Raw genomic sequence first — 18,174 nt, 5'->3', positions numbered from 1 at the left:
TACTATCCTTTCAACAAGAAAGGATAATGCCTTACTATGGGGTGAGTTAGAGGAATTCACGAAGTTGTCTAGGAGCCCAACTTTTATATTTCTGCACTCATCAAAATCACTTAAATTTGAGAAGCACCAGGTGTGTTAGGTACGTAGTGGACCTGTCCTAGGATGACAGGGCTGCTAATGACTTTTCCTTCTTTGCGTGAAAATCTTATTCTTTATTTTTAATTGCTGTGTGTGGATTTCTGCGGTGCTTGAGATTCCCAACGGCTTGCTGTCTCAGCTGATCACCTACAGCAGTTTGTGCCTGCATGTTACGTGCACTGTCGTGGACGTCTGGGCTTTTTCGCCCTTGGCTACTGAGCTGTCACAAGACAAGGGGATGTGGGCAGCAGGGCTCAGCTGCCTGCGGTCAGAGAAGGGTTTTCTCATAACCCAGGCTGATTAGTTTTCATCGCTGGCTCATCCCATTCCAATGAAGTATGTCACAGCGGATTTTCCCAAAAGAAAAGATGCTAATATGCCAGGAGAGGTTGCTCTAGCAGACAGATGGGTTGTGTGCTGTTGCTAATGGAGAAAAGCGGGGTCTTGAAATGCAAACCCTGGTGTGGTTTTGGGTGTTTCCAGCAGCAATTTGACTTCATACATATTAGCCCTTCCAGTCCATACCTGACAACCTAACATTAAAATTGCTGCTGACATTTTTTATTTATTTTTTTTTAATATCGAGAACTTGATCTTATAAATTCACTTTTTTAATGTTACTTTGCTGGCAGACTAGAGTAGCTTTTAAAATCTCATATAAGCAGCATTTGCTCAGTTATGATGTGAAAGCATTTGCATTTAATCTTCATCAGACACCTAATATTACAGCCTTCAAAAAATTTTGATCCTAAATAAAGTTCCTTTCAGATTTGCTTTGCAGGACACGTAAAAGAAAGGAAAAGAGGTGTGTTGCTTTTATAAAGCTCACTAGATAGCTATTAGATTCAAAAGGCATTGCCTTAAGATACTCAGCAAGTTGGTATTTTCCATTATTTTTCGGGTTTACTTCTCTCCATGAACAGGCATTTTGCACAATTTCAGTTTAATCTCTATAAAAGTGAGGTTTTGAAGCCTCCACACAGTTAACGTTAAAATTTCAAGTCCTTATCTGTCTGCCTTAGCTAGGAAGGCCCACCGTTTTGCTTTTGAGAGGGATTTATGCAGTCACTGGTATGTCTCACCCTAACAAAGCCTAAATTTACTGTCTCTCTTTGAAAGGACATTTAAGGCCCTTCTGGATGGGTGGTATGAGCACTGGCATAGGCTGTAGTGGGAAAAAAAGCATTTGAATTGCTGCTGTCTAGGCTCAGGACAGCGGGAAGTCAGGGCATCCAAGACTGAATCCGAGTGAAAGGCAGCCTTACAAAAAAGGAGCAAAGCGATTCAGGCTCCAGGAAGCAAGCAGGGAGACATTCAGAAGTGGATGTGGGTCAGGTTTAGGTACGTTGGAAACCTAAGCAGGGCTTAGGTACGTTGGAAAGACCAAGACAGGTGGTTGATGCCTTTGTATTTCAACCTGGAAGAGGAGCTGTGGGCATATTTTGAACTTTGGAAAGCCTAGGAAATGACTTTACGTATAGGTACAGAAGAAAAGAGTTAGGAATAAACTTTTTGAATCATCTGTATTGCTTAAGAATGACAGACAGTAAAGGAAAAGAGGTTTTTGTTTTCAAAATATATTGGGGGAGTTCCTTAATTGTATGTGTGGGATCCTTTAACAAGGGATTGTTGAATGAAAAATTTCCAGGACCTTCCTATGTTTTTCTTACCTTTTTTCTTCTTACACACCACTACCACCCTTCCTTTCTTCATTTTCAGAGGAAGAGAGGAAGGGATAAAGTGAGAGACAACCTGTGTTGAGGAAGGGTGTTCAATCTCATGGTTTGTGTGCTTTGGCCTCCTTGGAAAATCACGTTTTCCCATTGTTCAGTTTTCTGTTACATACAAAGATACAGACAGGTATATAGGGAAGCCCTTAAAATGACAAGGGAGAATGAAGGGATTGTATTACATTTATCGTAAAGCTTCTTTATGAAATTGGTAACAACTGTTTGAACGTAGATTAGGATAATTTGTGGATGCATTGAATTATTGAGAAACTGGTCACATTCCTTACAGAGGTTTGTTGTTTTCTTTTACCAAACTTTAGATATTACCCTGGCAGGTAGATCTGCCAGTGGTGACTCAGGTAACATGAAGCAATCTGAATTCTGCAAATACAGTTGCCTGAGAGAGAAAATACCTGATGTCTTTGTCTGCAGAGGGTGATGACTACTTAAAGACTCTACAGAAAGGAATGTTGTTTGTCTGCTGGAGTGGGGGGAGAAGAAAGAAGACATTTTGACCAAATAAGCGCTCATTCCAAACAACATCCAATTCGTTCAGATGGTGATTTCATCCTTTTTTCTCTTCACCCTCCAAAATTGTCTTGCTTTCGTTGTGAGCTGCCAGGTTAGGCAGCTGGGGGAGGTCTTCACGATCTGCAGCTAAAATTACATTGGACTGTTTTTGGAAGGAAATAGGGTGACACTGCTATTTCTTCTTGTTATTTGAGGCCCTTGTGAGTAGCTGCATCTTCATGGTGGTTTTCAGCATCTTTTTTTCCTCCAAGGATTTAGAAGATTAAGAAATCTGAATAAAGTGTTTTTATTAATGAAGTGATTTGGTAGTTTGTTTGCAGTGTGTTCTTACCTACTCATTTAATTGCAACATAAGTTGCTCTACTAGTGTCTTTTAATCCATGAAGCATGAGATTTGTGAACTGAAAAAAAAAAAAAACAAAAAAAAAAGGAAAAAAAAACACAGTTTGGGAGGATCTTTTCTTTTTTCTCCCACAGGACGTACAGATTGATAATATTTTTTAACAAAGAGTTTGTACGTCTGGCCCAGTATATTCATGCTCTTTTAAAGGAGTGAAGGTGAACTACGAAGTCATTTGGGATTTACAAGGGAGCAATCAAGGGCACTTGTGCTGCCACTGCAAATTCTTGCAATTGCCTCTACATGGAAGAAAACCCAGTGGATGAGGAGCTTGCTGAGGAGATCCCAAAGAGACCTCATCGCAGAGTTCCTTGGTTGGCTGACGTGGGCCTGGCAGTCCTAAGGACATCTGAGGGTTTTTTGTTGTATCCTTGGTGCTCAGACTGGGCTGCTGCGTTCTGATAGCCATCTACCTTGCTCTGATACCAGGGCAAAATTTCTGGCCACAGGAGATGCTTAAAATAGCCAACTGTAAGTAGTTTGTACCTCCTGCTACAACTGTTTAAAATAGCCCAACTCCACATTTTAAGCAAAGCACTGGAGAGCTTTCTGAAAAGTCTGAGATACATCTTAGTGAGTGGAGGGAGAAGAATTTTATTTTGATAGCAGCTGTCCAATTTAGCTAAATTTGCTGGTTCCCAAATTCTGAGACTTGCAGGGAAGTTGCACCTTCACAACACATGGGCTACAGCATGGAACAGTGGTCCGCAGCTCTGGGACTTAAAATGTTCTGTAGAAATGAGAGTAAAGTGGCTAAAATCTGAATAATATTGGCTTTAAAGAGTCTTTAACATGATCACTGCAACAGTTCTCACTAAGGAAATTACTCCTGACAGTATCCAAGAGTTCTTTCCAGCTGCTGTTCAGTTCTGACTGAAGCCACTGACTTGTCCTTCCTCTTAAATTAAAATTTATATATATATATATGTGTGTGTTTGTGTAAAGCCAGGTGTTGCTTGCTGGTGCAGCTGATAGAGATGAGCAGTATAAAGCATTGCATTCAGAAGTACTGTCATAAAATACCTATTCTGGGTTCAACTGGACACAGTGAATGTGAATTGTAAGTGATTATTTGAAGCAGGGCATTGAATTCCGCAGTCTGAGAGCTGCAGAATCCAGAAAAATACGATCAGGTGATTTGTTCCAGGGTTGCAGAAAACCAATATGCCATTTTCATGTCCTAAGAAATAAAACTAGAAATAATCTATCTATCTATCTATCTATCTATCTATCTATAAAGTAAGTCAACAAGAGAGCTAAAGTGGAGTAATACTTGGTTTCAGAAGAATAATAGCCAGATTCCTGCATTTGGAGGGTCTGGTTTCCTCCCTGTGATGAGACAGGCTTCATTTCCTGGGTGCTCTCCGAGGGGGAGGCAGAGGGAGAAATTCCCCTGGGAACACTGTGAGCCTGGTGGCTGCAATAACATAAGGAAGGGACTCACAAACTCTGCTTGCTCGTTGCATTTTTGTCCAATTTCCTTTGAAGCTGTAAAAAAGCTGACAGGCAGACCACTTTGTGTTGCTGTGGAGTTTTAGAAACCTTCTTGTAACAGGGTTGCAATGCTTTCTGTTAGCATAAACAGCATCCTGGAAGTGGTGGTGGCTGGCTCGTGCTGAAAAGGAATGAGGTTTCTGTTTATCACTCAAGACATGCTTAGCCATTTCAAAAATTATTTACATTTAACATGAGCAGTAGTCACACCGAGTGGTAAATTCTAGTCAAAATAATGACGTGCAATAATAGAAGATACGCTTTAGAACAGAAAATCGTTGGGTGGTCTTAGGTAAAATACCTCACCATTGTGATTCATAATTCTCTTTTTTTGTGTGTGTGTGGAAAGTCCTCTGTGAAATTTCAAATGAGAAATCTCTGTAGGAATTGTTCTGCAGGAGTTAGCTTTGTCTTAGTATAGGTCAGGGTGTGTTTTCTGTGAGTATGTAAGCACTGCTAGTATTGGAAACACTTCTTTGAGCTAAAGAGAAGGCGCCAGTAGCTAGGTGATTGAGACATGGGGAATGAAAGCCCAGTTTGGTGTTTCAGAAATGCCGTTCAGCCTCTTTTATGTGTCGCTGCTGCTTAAACCTCAAGATTTCAGCCTTGCGTTTGCAAGTGAGCCAGCAGCCAGGCATTGCCATCTTTGTTGATTCAGCAGAAGGCTGGAATGAAACATTAACAGTGAAGTAAATCCTGGGGACTGCTTGTCGCTGGGATGCAGTTCCCTAGAACTGCATTTCTTTCTTTAGCTTTGGGACTCTGAATGCAAAGATTTGTATGATAAAGCTACATGAAGCTGTCTGGTTGGTGAGAATAAAACAGAAAATTCTGGTTTGGGGGAGAAATACATCTATTGTTGTATCTGTTGGCCTTTTATCTGAACGTTACCTACTGTAAGTTTAAATACATCTGAGGAAATACCTCTTTCTCATTGATGTTGTCATTGTATGCTGAGGTCCTTCACTTACTTTATTTGATTTTCTGCCTGATTTTCACTTTGAAATTCCAGTTCAGTTCTGATGCAGGCACCTCAAATTTGAGCAGATTTGCTGATTCCAGAAAAGAAAAGAAAAAAAAAAAAAAAAAAAAAAGAATACATTTGTGGGCATTTGCAGATGATCTGAAAAAAAATATGAATTTTTCATCTTGACTTAATCGAATATTTTCTGACTTCTGTTACTGTTCTCAGACTTGCCCAGTTTAATTTGTATTTTTTCTTTCTTGGTCAATAAAAGCTTATTTTCTCTTTTTTTTTCTCATATCCAATCAATCTCATCAGTATTGCTGCTGCGATCTATACCAGTATTTTTAATCTCTCTAGCCTGTGAAATTCAGGCCGTCTTTCTTAAAGACTTCCAAGCAGTAAATGTAAGAGGGGAGATTTATTCTGAAAAACTCCATGGGAAAGGTTGCTTTATTGCTAAACTATTTGCACACACGTGCCATTGATACCACTCTAACTGATTGCTCGTAGCAAAGAGAAATTGTTTTTCCTTTTGTATCATATCTTCAAAGCTTATCAGCATTTTCCTTCCAGCAGCTTTTGTAAAAGCATTGGTAGAAAGACACTTTCAGTGAAATGCTTTTATTAATGCTTCCATTAATGGCAAAGATTTTCTGGGTTGTAGGTTTGGATGATCTCATTCTGTCACTCAGAATTAATACAGAGGTTTTACATTAGAATATGAATGTGCTTCCAGCATCTTCAGTTCTCGGCAAAATATTCTGGTTTTGAGTCTTTCATTCTCTTTTTTTCCAATTCCAATTTCCAAAACTGTTTCCAAGGTTTATTGTTAGAAAAACTGTTTCTTGAAGTGCAGGAAATAGTAAATGTAATGAGATGGTGAGAATCGAGCAAGAAGCAATGTTGACTGTGCGTAGTCAATTAATTCTTAGCCAAGGTGCACACTGCAACAAAAGCAGGTGCCTATCTGGTTCTACCTTCCAGGTGCCCCACAAGTATTTTCAGAGTGTTCAGGCTATTTTATTATGTGTTTAAAAACAAACAAACAAAAATCTCAAAAATATCAACGTGTCCACTAATACAAAAAATGAAGCAGAGCTTGTAAGTTCTAGTCCAGTTGATTTGCCTCATGTCACAGCTCAGTCCAGCCTCTTCCTCCCCTTGCTTGGCTCCTCAGGAAGATGAAAGTGGTGGTGGATATTGTAGCACAGAAAATGCCATCTGAAAGCGATGTTCATGTGGCGAGAAACTATCTTATGAAGATCTTGAGAAGTTCCATGAGGTACAGTACTGACTTCACAAGTGCATCCCTTCTGCCCCTTCCCACTGATTGTGTCCCTCCTACCATCTGCCAAACCCATAGCAAACTACCTCAGAAGTCCTCTCTCCCTAACCTTTATCACCTCATACCCCAAACGTTGCTTGTATTCTGCTAGTTTTCTAGTCTTGTGTTTCCTTTGTGGTGCATCACACTAAAGTAATTGTCTCTTAACAAACTTCTTTGCTGAATCGATGCCTAAAAGGTATATTGAATTTGCCTAAATACATATTTATGGTTTGCCTCGCTGACGTCAGTGATATTAGAGGGAACAATGGAAAACTCACTGATGTTCTGTGCAGCTGAATAAAGGAACACTTCTGTCCCATACCTGAATACAAGTCTGGGGCCTTGGAGTATGCAAGGACTGTCTGGAACTGAACATCACGTGGTTGAGCAGAATCTCCTCCACTTGTTTTCACCGAGAATATTTTGGCTTCTCCACTCACTCTTTTAATTTCATATCCTGCCAAGGAAGAGCATACTGACTCTCTGCTCAACCGTTTTGTCTTTTGTCATGCGAGAAATAGTAGGCTTTTGTTTATGGAAACAATTACTTCTTTTTTTAGTGACAGTAATGATGCAACGCTTCCTAGTGAAATTACAGCTTCCCTGTAGAATTATTATATTCTCCTTTTATAATCCTGCATGCAGAGTTTGGAAAGACAATTTATCATTGAATTCATCATTCCTGAATGTGCTTCAAAAAGCCATGTAGTCAGAGTGGATCTGTTTTGAAGATACTGGGTTTATAGTGAGCTTTGGTTTTATTTTCTAAATCCAGTGGCTGGCTGATAACCCAAATTTAAAAAGGGAGATTAGTAAAAAAAAACAAAAACAAAACACGTAGAACTGCCTTTAGAATATAAATTGTGAATAGGGAACACTTTCTCTGCCTTGGGAATGATTGTGTAACTTAGACAAACCACTTGCTGTAAAAAAAAAAAAAATCATAAATGCATATCTGAAATACGTAACTACATTAAAAAACCTTCAAGAGCTGATGTCCTACAACTTTTGGTTTAGTCTGTGACTTCAAGGATGGGATTTGTCTCACCTGATCCAAATTTTAAATCTGATCTAAATTTTAACTTCCTCTTTTCCCAGGATGAGCCAAAGAGAAGGGCAGGATGTTACCTTCAGGAGGTTCCATGCCGTGCTAGGCATGTGCTTGCTGAAACAGAAATAGATGAATCCCATCCAGAAGGTTTATCTAACACTGGGGAAGAAGAACTCACTTCTTTCATGAGTGCTGAGAGGCATTACAAAGTTCTTGAAGGAGGAAGCGAAAGCTCGTGTTACTAGTTCTAAGCAGGGGGAATGGGACAGAGGGGTTGAGAACAGCTTTGCAAAAAGGTTTGTAAGATGCTCTCTGAGAACCTTGCTGTTGTACTTTTTAGAAAGGACCTCTTCAGTTCCATGATCATATATATTTGGAGGTGATATCCTGGTAGATATTTTGGGTTTTAGATAAATTGCTGAACCATTTTTGAGGTATATTCTTTAAAACAAAAGCAGAGAAACAAACCTCACTGCTTACCTGTGGTGCCAAACATTTAAAGAGTCGGTCTCTCAAGTGTTTTTAAGGAATGCTGGTAGCTTTTCAAAACTGTCATGCACGTAGAGTATCACCTAGCCTTCTGTCATTTGAAGTTACTGTGTCTGTGTGCTATCTGTGTGATGACTGCCCTGACAGATTTTTTTGCTGCCTCTCACCTTGCTGAACTGTTTGCATTCACCTAGTACACTCTTCCTCTCTCTTTTCAGAAGAAATGACCTAGCCTGCAGGCCTCACTCCTGGCATGCGACCAAGTTTACAGAAAGTCAACCTGAGACAGCCACGTCACACCTTCCTTCGTCCAATGCCTGCACTTCCTGGCACTCACGGTATCATGCAAGGTGAGTCTCTGCTGAAGTTACGTACTAACTTCGTACTAAGCTCCGACAGAAAGACAGTATTAATGTGGTCCTTCAGAGTGCTTCTTAAATCCCAAATGCAGAAGCATTGTATTTTCGTATTCTTTATTATTGCCTGTCCTGTCAATGCTTGAAGGAGGAGCACTGGAAGTTTTACACATGGAGGAGTGGATTTCAGAAACAGTATGTGATAAGTGCGTGTGACTGGAAGGTAAGAAAATAGTTTTAAGGCAGTCAGAAAGTTGCGTTTCTTGCTCTGCATTTCCTTTCGGTGTCCACTGGTAAAATCTTAAACCTTGCTAAATTAAAAGAAACCATCAAAATTAACCTTCCTAAAGTGAAATAGCAGAGGGAGAAGAAATAGAAAAACATTGTTACAGACTACTGGAAAGCCTTTCCTAAAGGGAGGGTACAGAGTATTTTCCTATTGGACTTTAAGGTGGTACTGGTCTTATAAATTAAACTATCTTCTTGTAATCTGATCTTCCCTATGCCTGTGTTCTTGCTTGTGTAAAGTGGTAATAAGACCAACAATTTTTAGTGTTTGTTTAAAGTTCCCATTCAGTACTGTGGAAGAAAGGCTGGCACTTGTGTAGTTTTAGTTGTGAAACTTTAAATAATGCCTGTTTGCATCTGGTTACAGGTTCTCGTTTGGTTCCTGCTTTCAGGTGACATTCTTCAGCATTTTCACAAGGATTTTAGTCCATTTGTTTTTTTGTTTGTTTGTCTTTTTTTTTTTCTTCTCCAAACACAATTCACATTGGGCCATAGTTATTCTGGGCATTAAAGAAAATCATTCTTACACACCTTCTCCGTTTGGAAAGTAACCTTGTGCTTTCTCTGCTTCCTGACTGTACATTCTTCGTCTTTGCTTCTTGATGTTAACTTATCATGCTCTTTAAAACAACAGGAGAACATTCATACTCTAAGATTTAATTTTATACCATTTGTACAACCTTTTTTACATTGTTTGATTTCTTTTGAAGCTTCTTACTGTTTTTAAAAGAACTTGCTATCTGCCCCTGCATAAAAGGGGAAATTAGCATTTAGAAAGAAATGGCTTTCAAAATGCATTTCATAGTACTTCATTAGCAGAACTTTTAGCACATTATTTTTCTCAATTCCTTTATTATAATTCTTCCTGTCTTACGTTGACTAGTAGAGTTTGCACTTAAATTTTCTGTAAATAGGCTGATTAGATTTATAGATTTAAATACAGTAAGAGTTCTTGTACAAGAAACAAAATTCATAAATTCCTTACAGACTTAGGATTCTTGGTTGCAATGCTAACTTAAGAGTATTTTTACTTTTAGTCGACCGAGTCTTTTGACTGAAATGTAAATTGTTACATGCTTCCTGCTCTTCCTGATGTTTGTCCTTGAACCTTGTGGAAGTTAAGATATTACAAGACACATTTCTGAGAGTGTGATTTGATAGGAGCTGGTGATATTGAAAATATATATTTATCTTTAATTTGATTCAAGTGCACTTTGCAACAAACTTTTGGCAGGTGAGTTTCGGTATAAAGGAACGGGAGGAGGGGACTTGAGCAATCCCCTCCTCTTGTGTATCGTAAATAGCAGCAACTGCTGACAGACGTTAATGATAACAAAAAGGGCAAACCACTTTTCTCAGGCGGTACTAGAAGATGCAGTGGTTTCAGCACAGTCTAACACCAGGGTTCCAAGGACATTACTACTCCTGAACCCCTCAACCACCTGTGCTGCCCACTTGAAAGCTTGGCTGCCAAAAGGTGATTTACCTGGGAGATCTGTCACTCCTGCTGCCTGTTGCCCAAGGCGGTTTCCGTGACCAAGCTGACTTCAGATTGTGGCTGCTGGAAATCAGCACTCCCAGAGTGCCAGCCTAAGGATTTGGGTATTTTGAGGATCCCAGTTGCAAAGTAGCTTTCTTTGGGTTTGCTAGTCTGAAAAAAAAAAAAAAAAAAAAAAAGTGAGTAGCCGCAGGGATTCCCCACTTTCAAGGCACAATCCACAAAACCAGCATGTTTCAGCACCAAGCTGCATGGGATTCAGGCTAGTCAGTACCTGAAAGGAGCAGTATGTAAGGAGATAATACAAATAGCTCGAGGAGGGGATCTTTCTAGCCTGTGGATCTCATCTTTGTGCTTCTTCTGGAATTTCGTGACCGTCCCTGAGCTAAGCATCTGAAACTGGTACTCACAGCCTAAAATCTCCTCTGAATGTGCATGCCTCAGTTCACTCTGTGAGTGTGAGAATCAAATCACTTGTAAAATGTGGAGTTCAGCCAGGAGGAGAAATGCTGCGGCTCTCTTCCAAGCAGGATATACCTGGATTTCAGAGGGGGGAAGGGACAGCTGCTCAAATCAACCTTCTGAAAATTGTCTTTACTACCCAGGTAGATGCTAAATTAAGGCATGGGACTGTTTTTGTGGGTTTTTTTTGGTTGGTTGGTTGGTTGGTTTGGTTGTATTTTTCTTGGCCTGCCCACTGAATTTAGACCTTTGAGAAGGTGTTTGAAGCTACAGGAAGAAAGAAGGAGCAGAAGAGACTTCTGTAGGTAGGAGAGAGGGTAGTTCTGGAGCCCTGAACTCCACATCTGTCATACTGTCTGTGTTTTTATCATATGAGTTTTGTGCAGAAATTGTAAACTACCTAGGGAGCACTGGGCTACGTGTGGGTGCCAAGAACATTTCTGAATAGCAGAGCTAGCAAGTCAGACCTCTGATGGGGGGTTTGATGCATAATTTCCCATTGTGAGTCGTCTTCTGTCATTTTCATGGAAGTCACAGCTTAACAAAGTGGACTTTTTTTCCTAGCCCATGCTAGGCTATGGCTGCTGGTACTTTTCTGGAAGGTGTGGATGTGAACCATCTCGAGTTGCTGTAAGTTTAGACTCTGCGTTGTCTTCCACTGGGATATGCCAGTATTTTTCTTTGTTTTACCCAGGTGTGTAGTTGAAACCAATAACCTCTACTACTTTATTACAGCCTTACAGGTGTGAATGTGAGGCAAGTAAGCTTTGAGCAGGCTGCTTAAACTGAATTTTTGAGGGAGGTTAGTCTGGTCTGAATGCTGCCTGATTTGCTGAGATGATGTCATTTCTGGGAGGGCCCAGGAGCAGAAACTCATGCCCTGGGTTTGGGGTGTGCCCCTTGGCCAACATGACCAAATAAAGGTACTTGCAGATCATTCCAGGAATTTACCTGTCAGTCTTAAACCAACAGTACAGGTCTATTTATGAATCTGCTCTGAAAAAACACCATTGCAAGAAGGATAGCCTGGGATGCCAGGCTCTCAATAGAAATGGCTTTTGGACTCTATCCTCTGCCAGACTGTGTGGGAGTATTGCCCCACAGGTAAGGACCGTGGGAGGCCAGGCTTTGCAGTAGCACACCACCAGAACCTTTGCTGTCTTTCCTCTGAAGTTTTACTTGCATCTGTTAGATTTCCATGAAGGGTTTTCTGGCAGATCTGTGAACTCATGCTGATGATCTCTGCTTCACATTTGGTAGCAAATCTGTAGATTGTAAGTAGAGGCTCTCTTGTGCAAGTATTAACTTTATCCTAATCAATGCCAAGCATCATCTTAGTGCCAAAGAAGGAGGGAAAAACCTGCAATTAAAACAAACACACAAAAACACACAACAGCAATTCATAGGAACATCGCTTACATTCTTCACTAAAAACAGAGATCCTAATGACTAAGACACTTTTTACATGAGCTGTAATATCTACTTAGGAAGAATATTAAGACTTTTTAAGTATTCAGTGAAACATTTTGAAATGCTGAAAATGAAAGAACTAAAAAAAAAAAAAAAACAAAAAATGAGGCCACTGCTAGGTTATCATGTTAAAAAAATGCTTTTAGAAAGTAAATGCAAAGTATACTTTCCTTCACTTCCCGTAAAGTTATTTTTGACCATATTGTATTAAAAAAAAATTAAAAGGCTATAGGAATATATAAAAAAAAGCCTGCAGTTCTTATCTTAAAAGTAAATTCCAAAGAACTGTTTAGTTGTCTTCTTACAGTATTTTTGACAGAAAAAAAAATATGAAAAAAAGTAATCTGTGTCACTCTTTGTATGTTTTTATGTGGACTAATTTCATTAGGAGCTTTCACAGGTTTCTTTACTGCACAAGATTTGATAGATGCTTCATATAATTATAGCTACAGGGAAGTGGAACAATTCTGGGATTTCTACCAAGGGGCTTTGCATGCAAGGACAGGAATTGAATTTGGTACATAAAAGCAGGAGGGGCTGGCAGTGAAGTTCAGACAAGAAGAAGTGAGAATAATTGAGGAGACTATTGTCTCAGCATCAGTGTGTTGGATTGACAGGAGGTGGGTGCTGTGAAAGATACAAAAGAAAAGAGCTTGAGAAGAAGGAAACAAAACAAAGCTGATTGTGAATTGGAAGACAACAGAAGCAGCAAGATTTTGAAATAGGGTCTAGGCAAACGAGCCAGAGAAAGTGCAGTGTCAAAGATGAATTTTCTGCACAGGAGGGAGTGACAGAGAGGTGATGATAAGGATTTCTGAAGAAAGTTATAAGTTTAGTATCGGCCATGCAGAAATTAAATTACTCTAGCATCTCCTCTGGGAGTTTTCCTGTCAATGTTGTGGAACCGGATGGAATTAAATGGCATTTTTTATACTAGTGTCAAACTGAGAGTGGTTTAAGAGCATATCAGTAAGGTACATGTGGAGACTCAGAACTCAAATGGTGGAATTTGAGGCTAATGTCTATAGTGAGCTTTCATTTTGAAATTAAAACATTACATGAACGGGGAGATTTGGATAAGCAAGACAAAGGATTAAGTTTAATCAGGGTGCCTGGACAATAAGCTACAAAATAAGTTGGTGTTTGTCCTGAGAAAAAGGGATCTGATGGGGATCAAATTGGTTTAAAAGTCAGCAAAATCAACAGTTTGCTCAGGGAAGGGAGAACCTTCAAGGAGATAAATGTGTATTACTTAGTGGTAAAGGTAAGAAGGAAATGCTAATTAGTTTTCCAGGTTTCAAGCTTTGAATCAGTGGCAAAATAGGATTAAGCCATGACTTTGTGTCCAAACTTCTAATGTTTGTAGACTGTCCTGAGAGACTGTTGTGTCACAATGTTAATAAAATTGGTGTCCAGATTTTTGTAATTATATCATGGGATTTTTTGACTGTTGTATTTACTGTTTTTCTGTTTGTTTGTTTCCTACCACAGTTGTTCTTCTCATGACCTGTCAAACTCCTGGGATCAGTCAAATCTGCATCGTGCTTCTGACCAGTTCAGTTCTTTGGGAAGTATGGACAGCTGGGACCAAACTCCACAAGTAGCCCAGTACGGGAGACTTTCTTCTGCAAGGTCTAATAGTAGCATTGATCATCTAGGGAGCCAAAGTAAGCGGGATTCAGCCTACGGGTCTTTCTCCACGAGTTCTAGCACCCCTGACCACACTCTATCCGCTGCAGACACTTCTTCAACGGAGAACATGCTGTACAAAGTAGGTCACTGGGAGACTGCTAAACAAGGAAGCAAGTCTGGACAGTTCTTGAACGATAACAGTGGAATAGAGGACAAACCTGGATATTTGCCAGCCCCCGTCCAGTATGAGAATAACAAAAGTCCTAGAATAGAGGAACACCCTGATGTCAAGCTCGCTGGTTCTGGAAGATCTAGTTTTGGACCCGTCTGGTTTGTTCCTGATAAGAGGAAGTCTTCCTCTCCTCCCCCGCCACCTCCACCTCTTCGTAGTGACAGCTTTGCTGCTACCAAAGGCCATGAGAAAGCCCAGGGCCCTGTGTACTCAGAGGGTGCCAGCACGCAGCACTTTACAGCCCTGAACCGATCTCAGCCCAGGAATGACTGGAACTCAGAAACTGTGGAGCAACAACGGCGGCCTTCCAGAGCATGTGACAGGAGGGTCAGCGGCTCAAATTATAAATCTGATCTCAGTTCGGAACATGCTTTTTCTGCAGCTGCTGAAAGGTACAACAGTAGCATGGGAACTGCGAGCAAGCTGCAGTCATCCCTGTCGAGTACTGATGTTCGGTTTGCACAGCCCACTTACAGTTACCACCACCAGCACCAGTACAGTGATGAAAGCACTTTTTTTCACAACGCAAGAATGTCAGCTGCGCCTAAAGAGCAGCAACCTTTTCTTTCCTATAGTGGCATTCAGGAGTTACCTGCTGATCATTTTCATGGATACAGTCTGAACCACACCAGGCTGCTCAACACGTGCTCTTCTGTGAACAGTGCTGCTGAACAGAAGGTGGACAACACTGGACAGAGTCGCTATTATTGTGTGACAGCAAAACAGCCTGCTCAGGGAAGTTCAAAGCCACTGCAGCTCAAGGATGACAGCTGGAAACCTGCAGTGGGGCCTGATGCATCTCTTGGACCTTATGAAAATCCTGCAGTTGTCACAATGGTCCAAAAACCAAAATACTATCTACCTCAACAATCTGTCGAACCTTCTCTGGAAGGGTGTGAGAACAGTAGTCATTACACAGTGGACAGAGAGGGGGATGTTAGATCTGCCATAGTAGAAGAGGCTAAAAAACCCAATCATGCTGAAAAGCCCGGACAAAAGAAAAGCTTTGAGAGCAGCTTCGATGAAAGTGAAGCTAAGTACTGTCAACAGGAGTATGTAAAGGGCTGTGGCCTTACCGCTGAGAACAGACCTGCTCAGAAAGATTTTAGGTGGGGAAAAGATGAGAGTAGCAAGATTTCTCCTCAGAGGACCCCAATGTTGCACTCTTTGGCTCAGGAAGGGAAAAAGCAATCTGACAACAGCCCAGAAGCTGTAACAGAGCGACAGCCCCCATTTGACACTCACTTGTCTAAACAGGCACGAAGGAGCGATCGTTTTGCAACAACCCTGAGAAATGAGATCCAAATGAGAAGAGCAAAGCTGCAGAAAAGCAGAAGCACGGCTACTTTAATAGGGTCGTGTGAGACCGAGGAGAGCAATGAGAACTGGAAGCCAGATTCAACAGAAAATGTAAATGCCTCCCCGGATACCAGCTTTACTAGCACCTACAAAGATCACCTGAAGGAAGCACAGGCCAGGGTTCTGCGGGCAACTTCCTTCAAACGGCGGGACTTGGAGCCCAGCCCTGCTGAATATCCCCCCAGGTCACCAGAGCGGAAAGCTGGTAGTTACAACTCTTCATTATTGGCTTTGGTTTCTGAAGATGTGTCTGGATTCCTTGAGGCTACGCAAGCTAAACCGAACCCTACAGGGAGTGGCGCTCATCACATTTCGCGCATCGGAGCCAGGAAGAGGTTCACAACAGAGCAAAAACTGAAGTCTTACTCTGAACCGGAGAAGATGAATGAAGTGGGGATGTCAGAGGATGAGTGCCATGCTCATTGCCATCCCAATGCATCCGAAGAAGTCTTGGGCTCGTTTGCGGACAGGTGGAAATTTTTTGAAGAAACAAGTAAGCCTTCATATAGAAAGTCTGCACAGAAGCCAACTCCCCACAGTCTGCCTGAGGGACAGCCCGAGAGGGCTGACAGAAAAGCATACAGTGGACAAGAGGGAGACGAGTCATGGTATGAGAGAAGAGGTCGGGCAGCCTCTGTTGGACTTGAACCTGCACATGCTTCCAAAGGTAACGTCCACCACGGTAGCAGCAGTAGGGCTGCTGACAGGATTGTGAAATCTGAACAGCCACAGCGCCTGGGAACCTTTGCAGAGTATCAGGCGTCGTGGAAAGAGCAGCGGAAGCCCATAGAGGCAAGGAGTTCAGGGAGATACCATTCAGCGGACAATATCCTTGATGCCAGCCACGAACAACACGAGAAACCCCAATACACCCACGAGAGGTCTAGATCATCCCCTTCAACTGATTTCTACAAACAGGTACAAGACGCTTTCACATTATCCCTTTCACTGCCCTTGAGAGGAACAGGGAGCAAGATAATTTTGGTAAAAACGTCTAGTTTAGTGACACATGTAATGCAGTGTTAGCTTTTTGTCACTAATGGAATAAATGCTACAGGTAACTCTCAGAAGTAACGTAAGGAAGATCAAAGTTTGTTTTGCACAGGAACTAAGGGTAGCGAAGAGCAATTGGATAAAGTAATTTATTTTGTATTGCAGCTAGCTGGAAGGAAAAAATTGGTTGATTTGATAATGTCCTCTATTTTACAGCAGAGATATATATGAGGTCAAAGCAATTTGCACTTGGAGTGCTTCATTATTGTGGCTGCCTGCTGCCTTCCTCATTTTAAGTCTTATAGCTGTTCTCTGGAACTACAGGGAAAAATATTCCAAGGGGAAATAATACCTACTTTGTCCACTTTCGTTGATGGTCTTAGCATTTTCTCTGCATTTCCTCTTTTCTTCAAAACTTGCTTGATTCAAAAGCTCCATAGGACAGAACTTCAGCCTGCTAAAGTTTAGAGATTAAAGAAAATAACTCTTAATGTTAAAGCTGCACTACAGGCTACAGGAAAAAAAATGCCTGGTGTTTTATTTTATTTTTGTCAGTTCTCTTGATTTAAGAACTATAAATGTATTCCTCAGAGAGATGCCAAATATCTGTTCTTGTAACTTACAAGTAAATATTAAGTTAATTTTTAACTGAGCAGGGCCAGGGAACTGCTGGCAGGTGGCAGGGGAGGTAGATGGAGAAATCATGTCTCTTAAGTTCTCTGTTTAAAGTATGTTGTTCAAGCTGCTACAAGATTGTCTGATATGTATGAGGAGTTGGAGTGTGTTCAACCTGGGCTGAACTTCACCTTCTGCAAGAAAAAATGGAGACATACTTTTTTCCTTTTTTTCTCTTGTTAAAAACATTGTGTACATACATGCACATGCACACAGCACGTGTGTGTATAGTGGGAATAAGATGAGCATGGCTTAGAAAGAAACAAAATAGGTTGATCTCTAAAAGTTGTGGACTCTCTAGATTTTTTTTCCTTTAGGTTTTGCAGAAGTTATTTTTGAACTTTGCAGGCAGACTTAACTATGCAGGTAATTTGCAAGGGTAGAGGTTGTAAGCACTGGAAATTCTCACCTGGAAGTTATTTTGAAAATTCAATTAACTAAATTATTAAATAATTGCCTACCCAGCAGAAAATCTTCATATAATCTATTCCATGTATGCATTTCTGGGTTATTAGTCAGTGCCTTTAAGTTCAGTATAGGCCTCCTGGGGCAAAATGCAGACACCTGTTTAGGCACCTGGAAAATATGGTGATAAGTGCATTGAAGATGCTTACAGCAGACTGAAGTAAATAAAGATGTCGTTTCGCATATAAGGTTCGGATGATTTCAGTACTAATGTGCAATTAAATTTCCTGTAGGTTTGGTGTTTGTAATGCAAAGCCGTGCTTTGGGTGTGGTTGTTTGAAGATAGTGAGATAATAAATTTCTGGAACAGCAGCGCTGAATGTTTTACTAAGAAACTAAAGTACGCACTCAGGGATTCAAAAGCCGGTGCGTACTTGCCTGCTCTCAAATGTAAGCAAGTCTTCTGTAAATTCTTTGCTGTATTTTTGTCCTTGCCAAATGGAAGTTGCAAAGCAAACTGGGCGAGTAACTTGAGTACAGCCAGGTCTGTAGCGCTGTGCAAGAGGTCACATAGCATACTATACCACTTAAAACCAAACAAGCTCAAGACATGCTATGCTGTTGACTTCATGTATATTCAAACAGAGCAAACCCACAAATAAGAGGTTCCATAATCA

General features: G+C 40.8%; 1 protein-coding gene and 1 long non-coding RNA gene across 5 annotated transcripts in view; both read left to right on the top strand.

The window, feature by feature from the left end:
• The window catches only part of SHROOM2 (shroom family member 2), a 126,501-nt gene that overhangs the window by 70,535 nt on the left and 37,792 nt on the right, over nt 1-18,174 (top strand). For 2 of the 4 annotated variants that reach the window (XM_035342945.1, XM_035343117.1), the window contains exons 3-4: nt 8,346-8,477; nt 13,693-16,342. In XM_035342945.1, coding sequence (XP_035198836.1) covers nt 8,346-8,477; nt 13,693-16,342 — 2,782 coding nt within the window. Of the gene's footprint in view, nt 1-8,345; nt 8,478-8,516; nt 8,707-13,692; nt 16,343-18,174 lie in introns of those variants that run through there. The other 2 variants (XM_035343035.1, XM_035343198.1) reach the window with 2 other exon arrangements.
• On the top strand, nt 8,738-12,099 carry LOC118176384. Its single transcript, XR_004755395.1, has 2 exons — nt 8,738-10,752; nt 11,037-12,099. It is a non-coding gene; the product is annotated as an uncharacterized LOC118176384 (long non-coding RNA).

The sequence above is a fragment of the Oxyura jamaicensis genome, chromosome 1, assembly GCF_011077185.1.
Source record: "Oxyura jamaicensis isolate SHBP4307 breed ruddy duck chromosome 1, BPBGC_Ojam_1.0, whole genome shotgun sequence".
In the NCBI taxonomy this organism is placed as follows: Eukaryota; Metazoa; Chordata; class Aves; order Anseriformes; family Anatidae; genus Oxyura; species Oxyura jamaicensis.
This window is presented reverse-complemented; position numbering and strand designations above follow the sequence as displayed.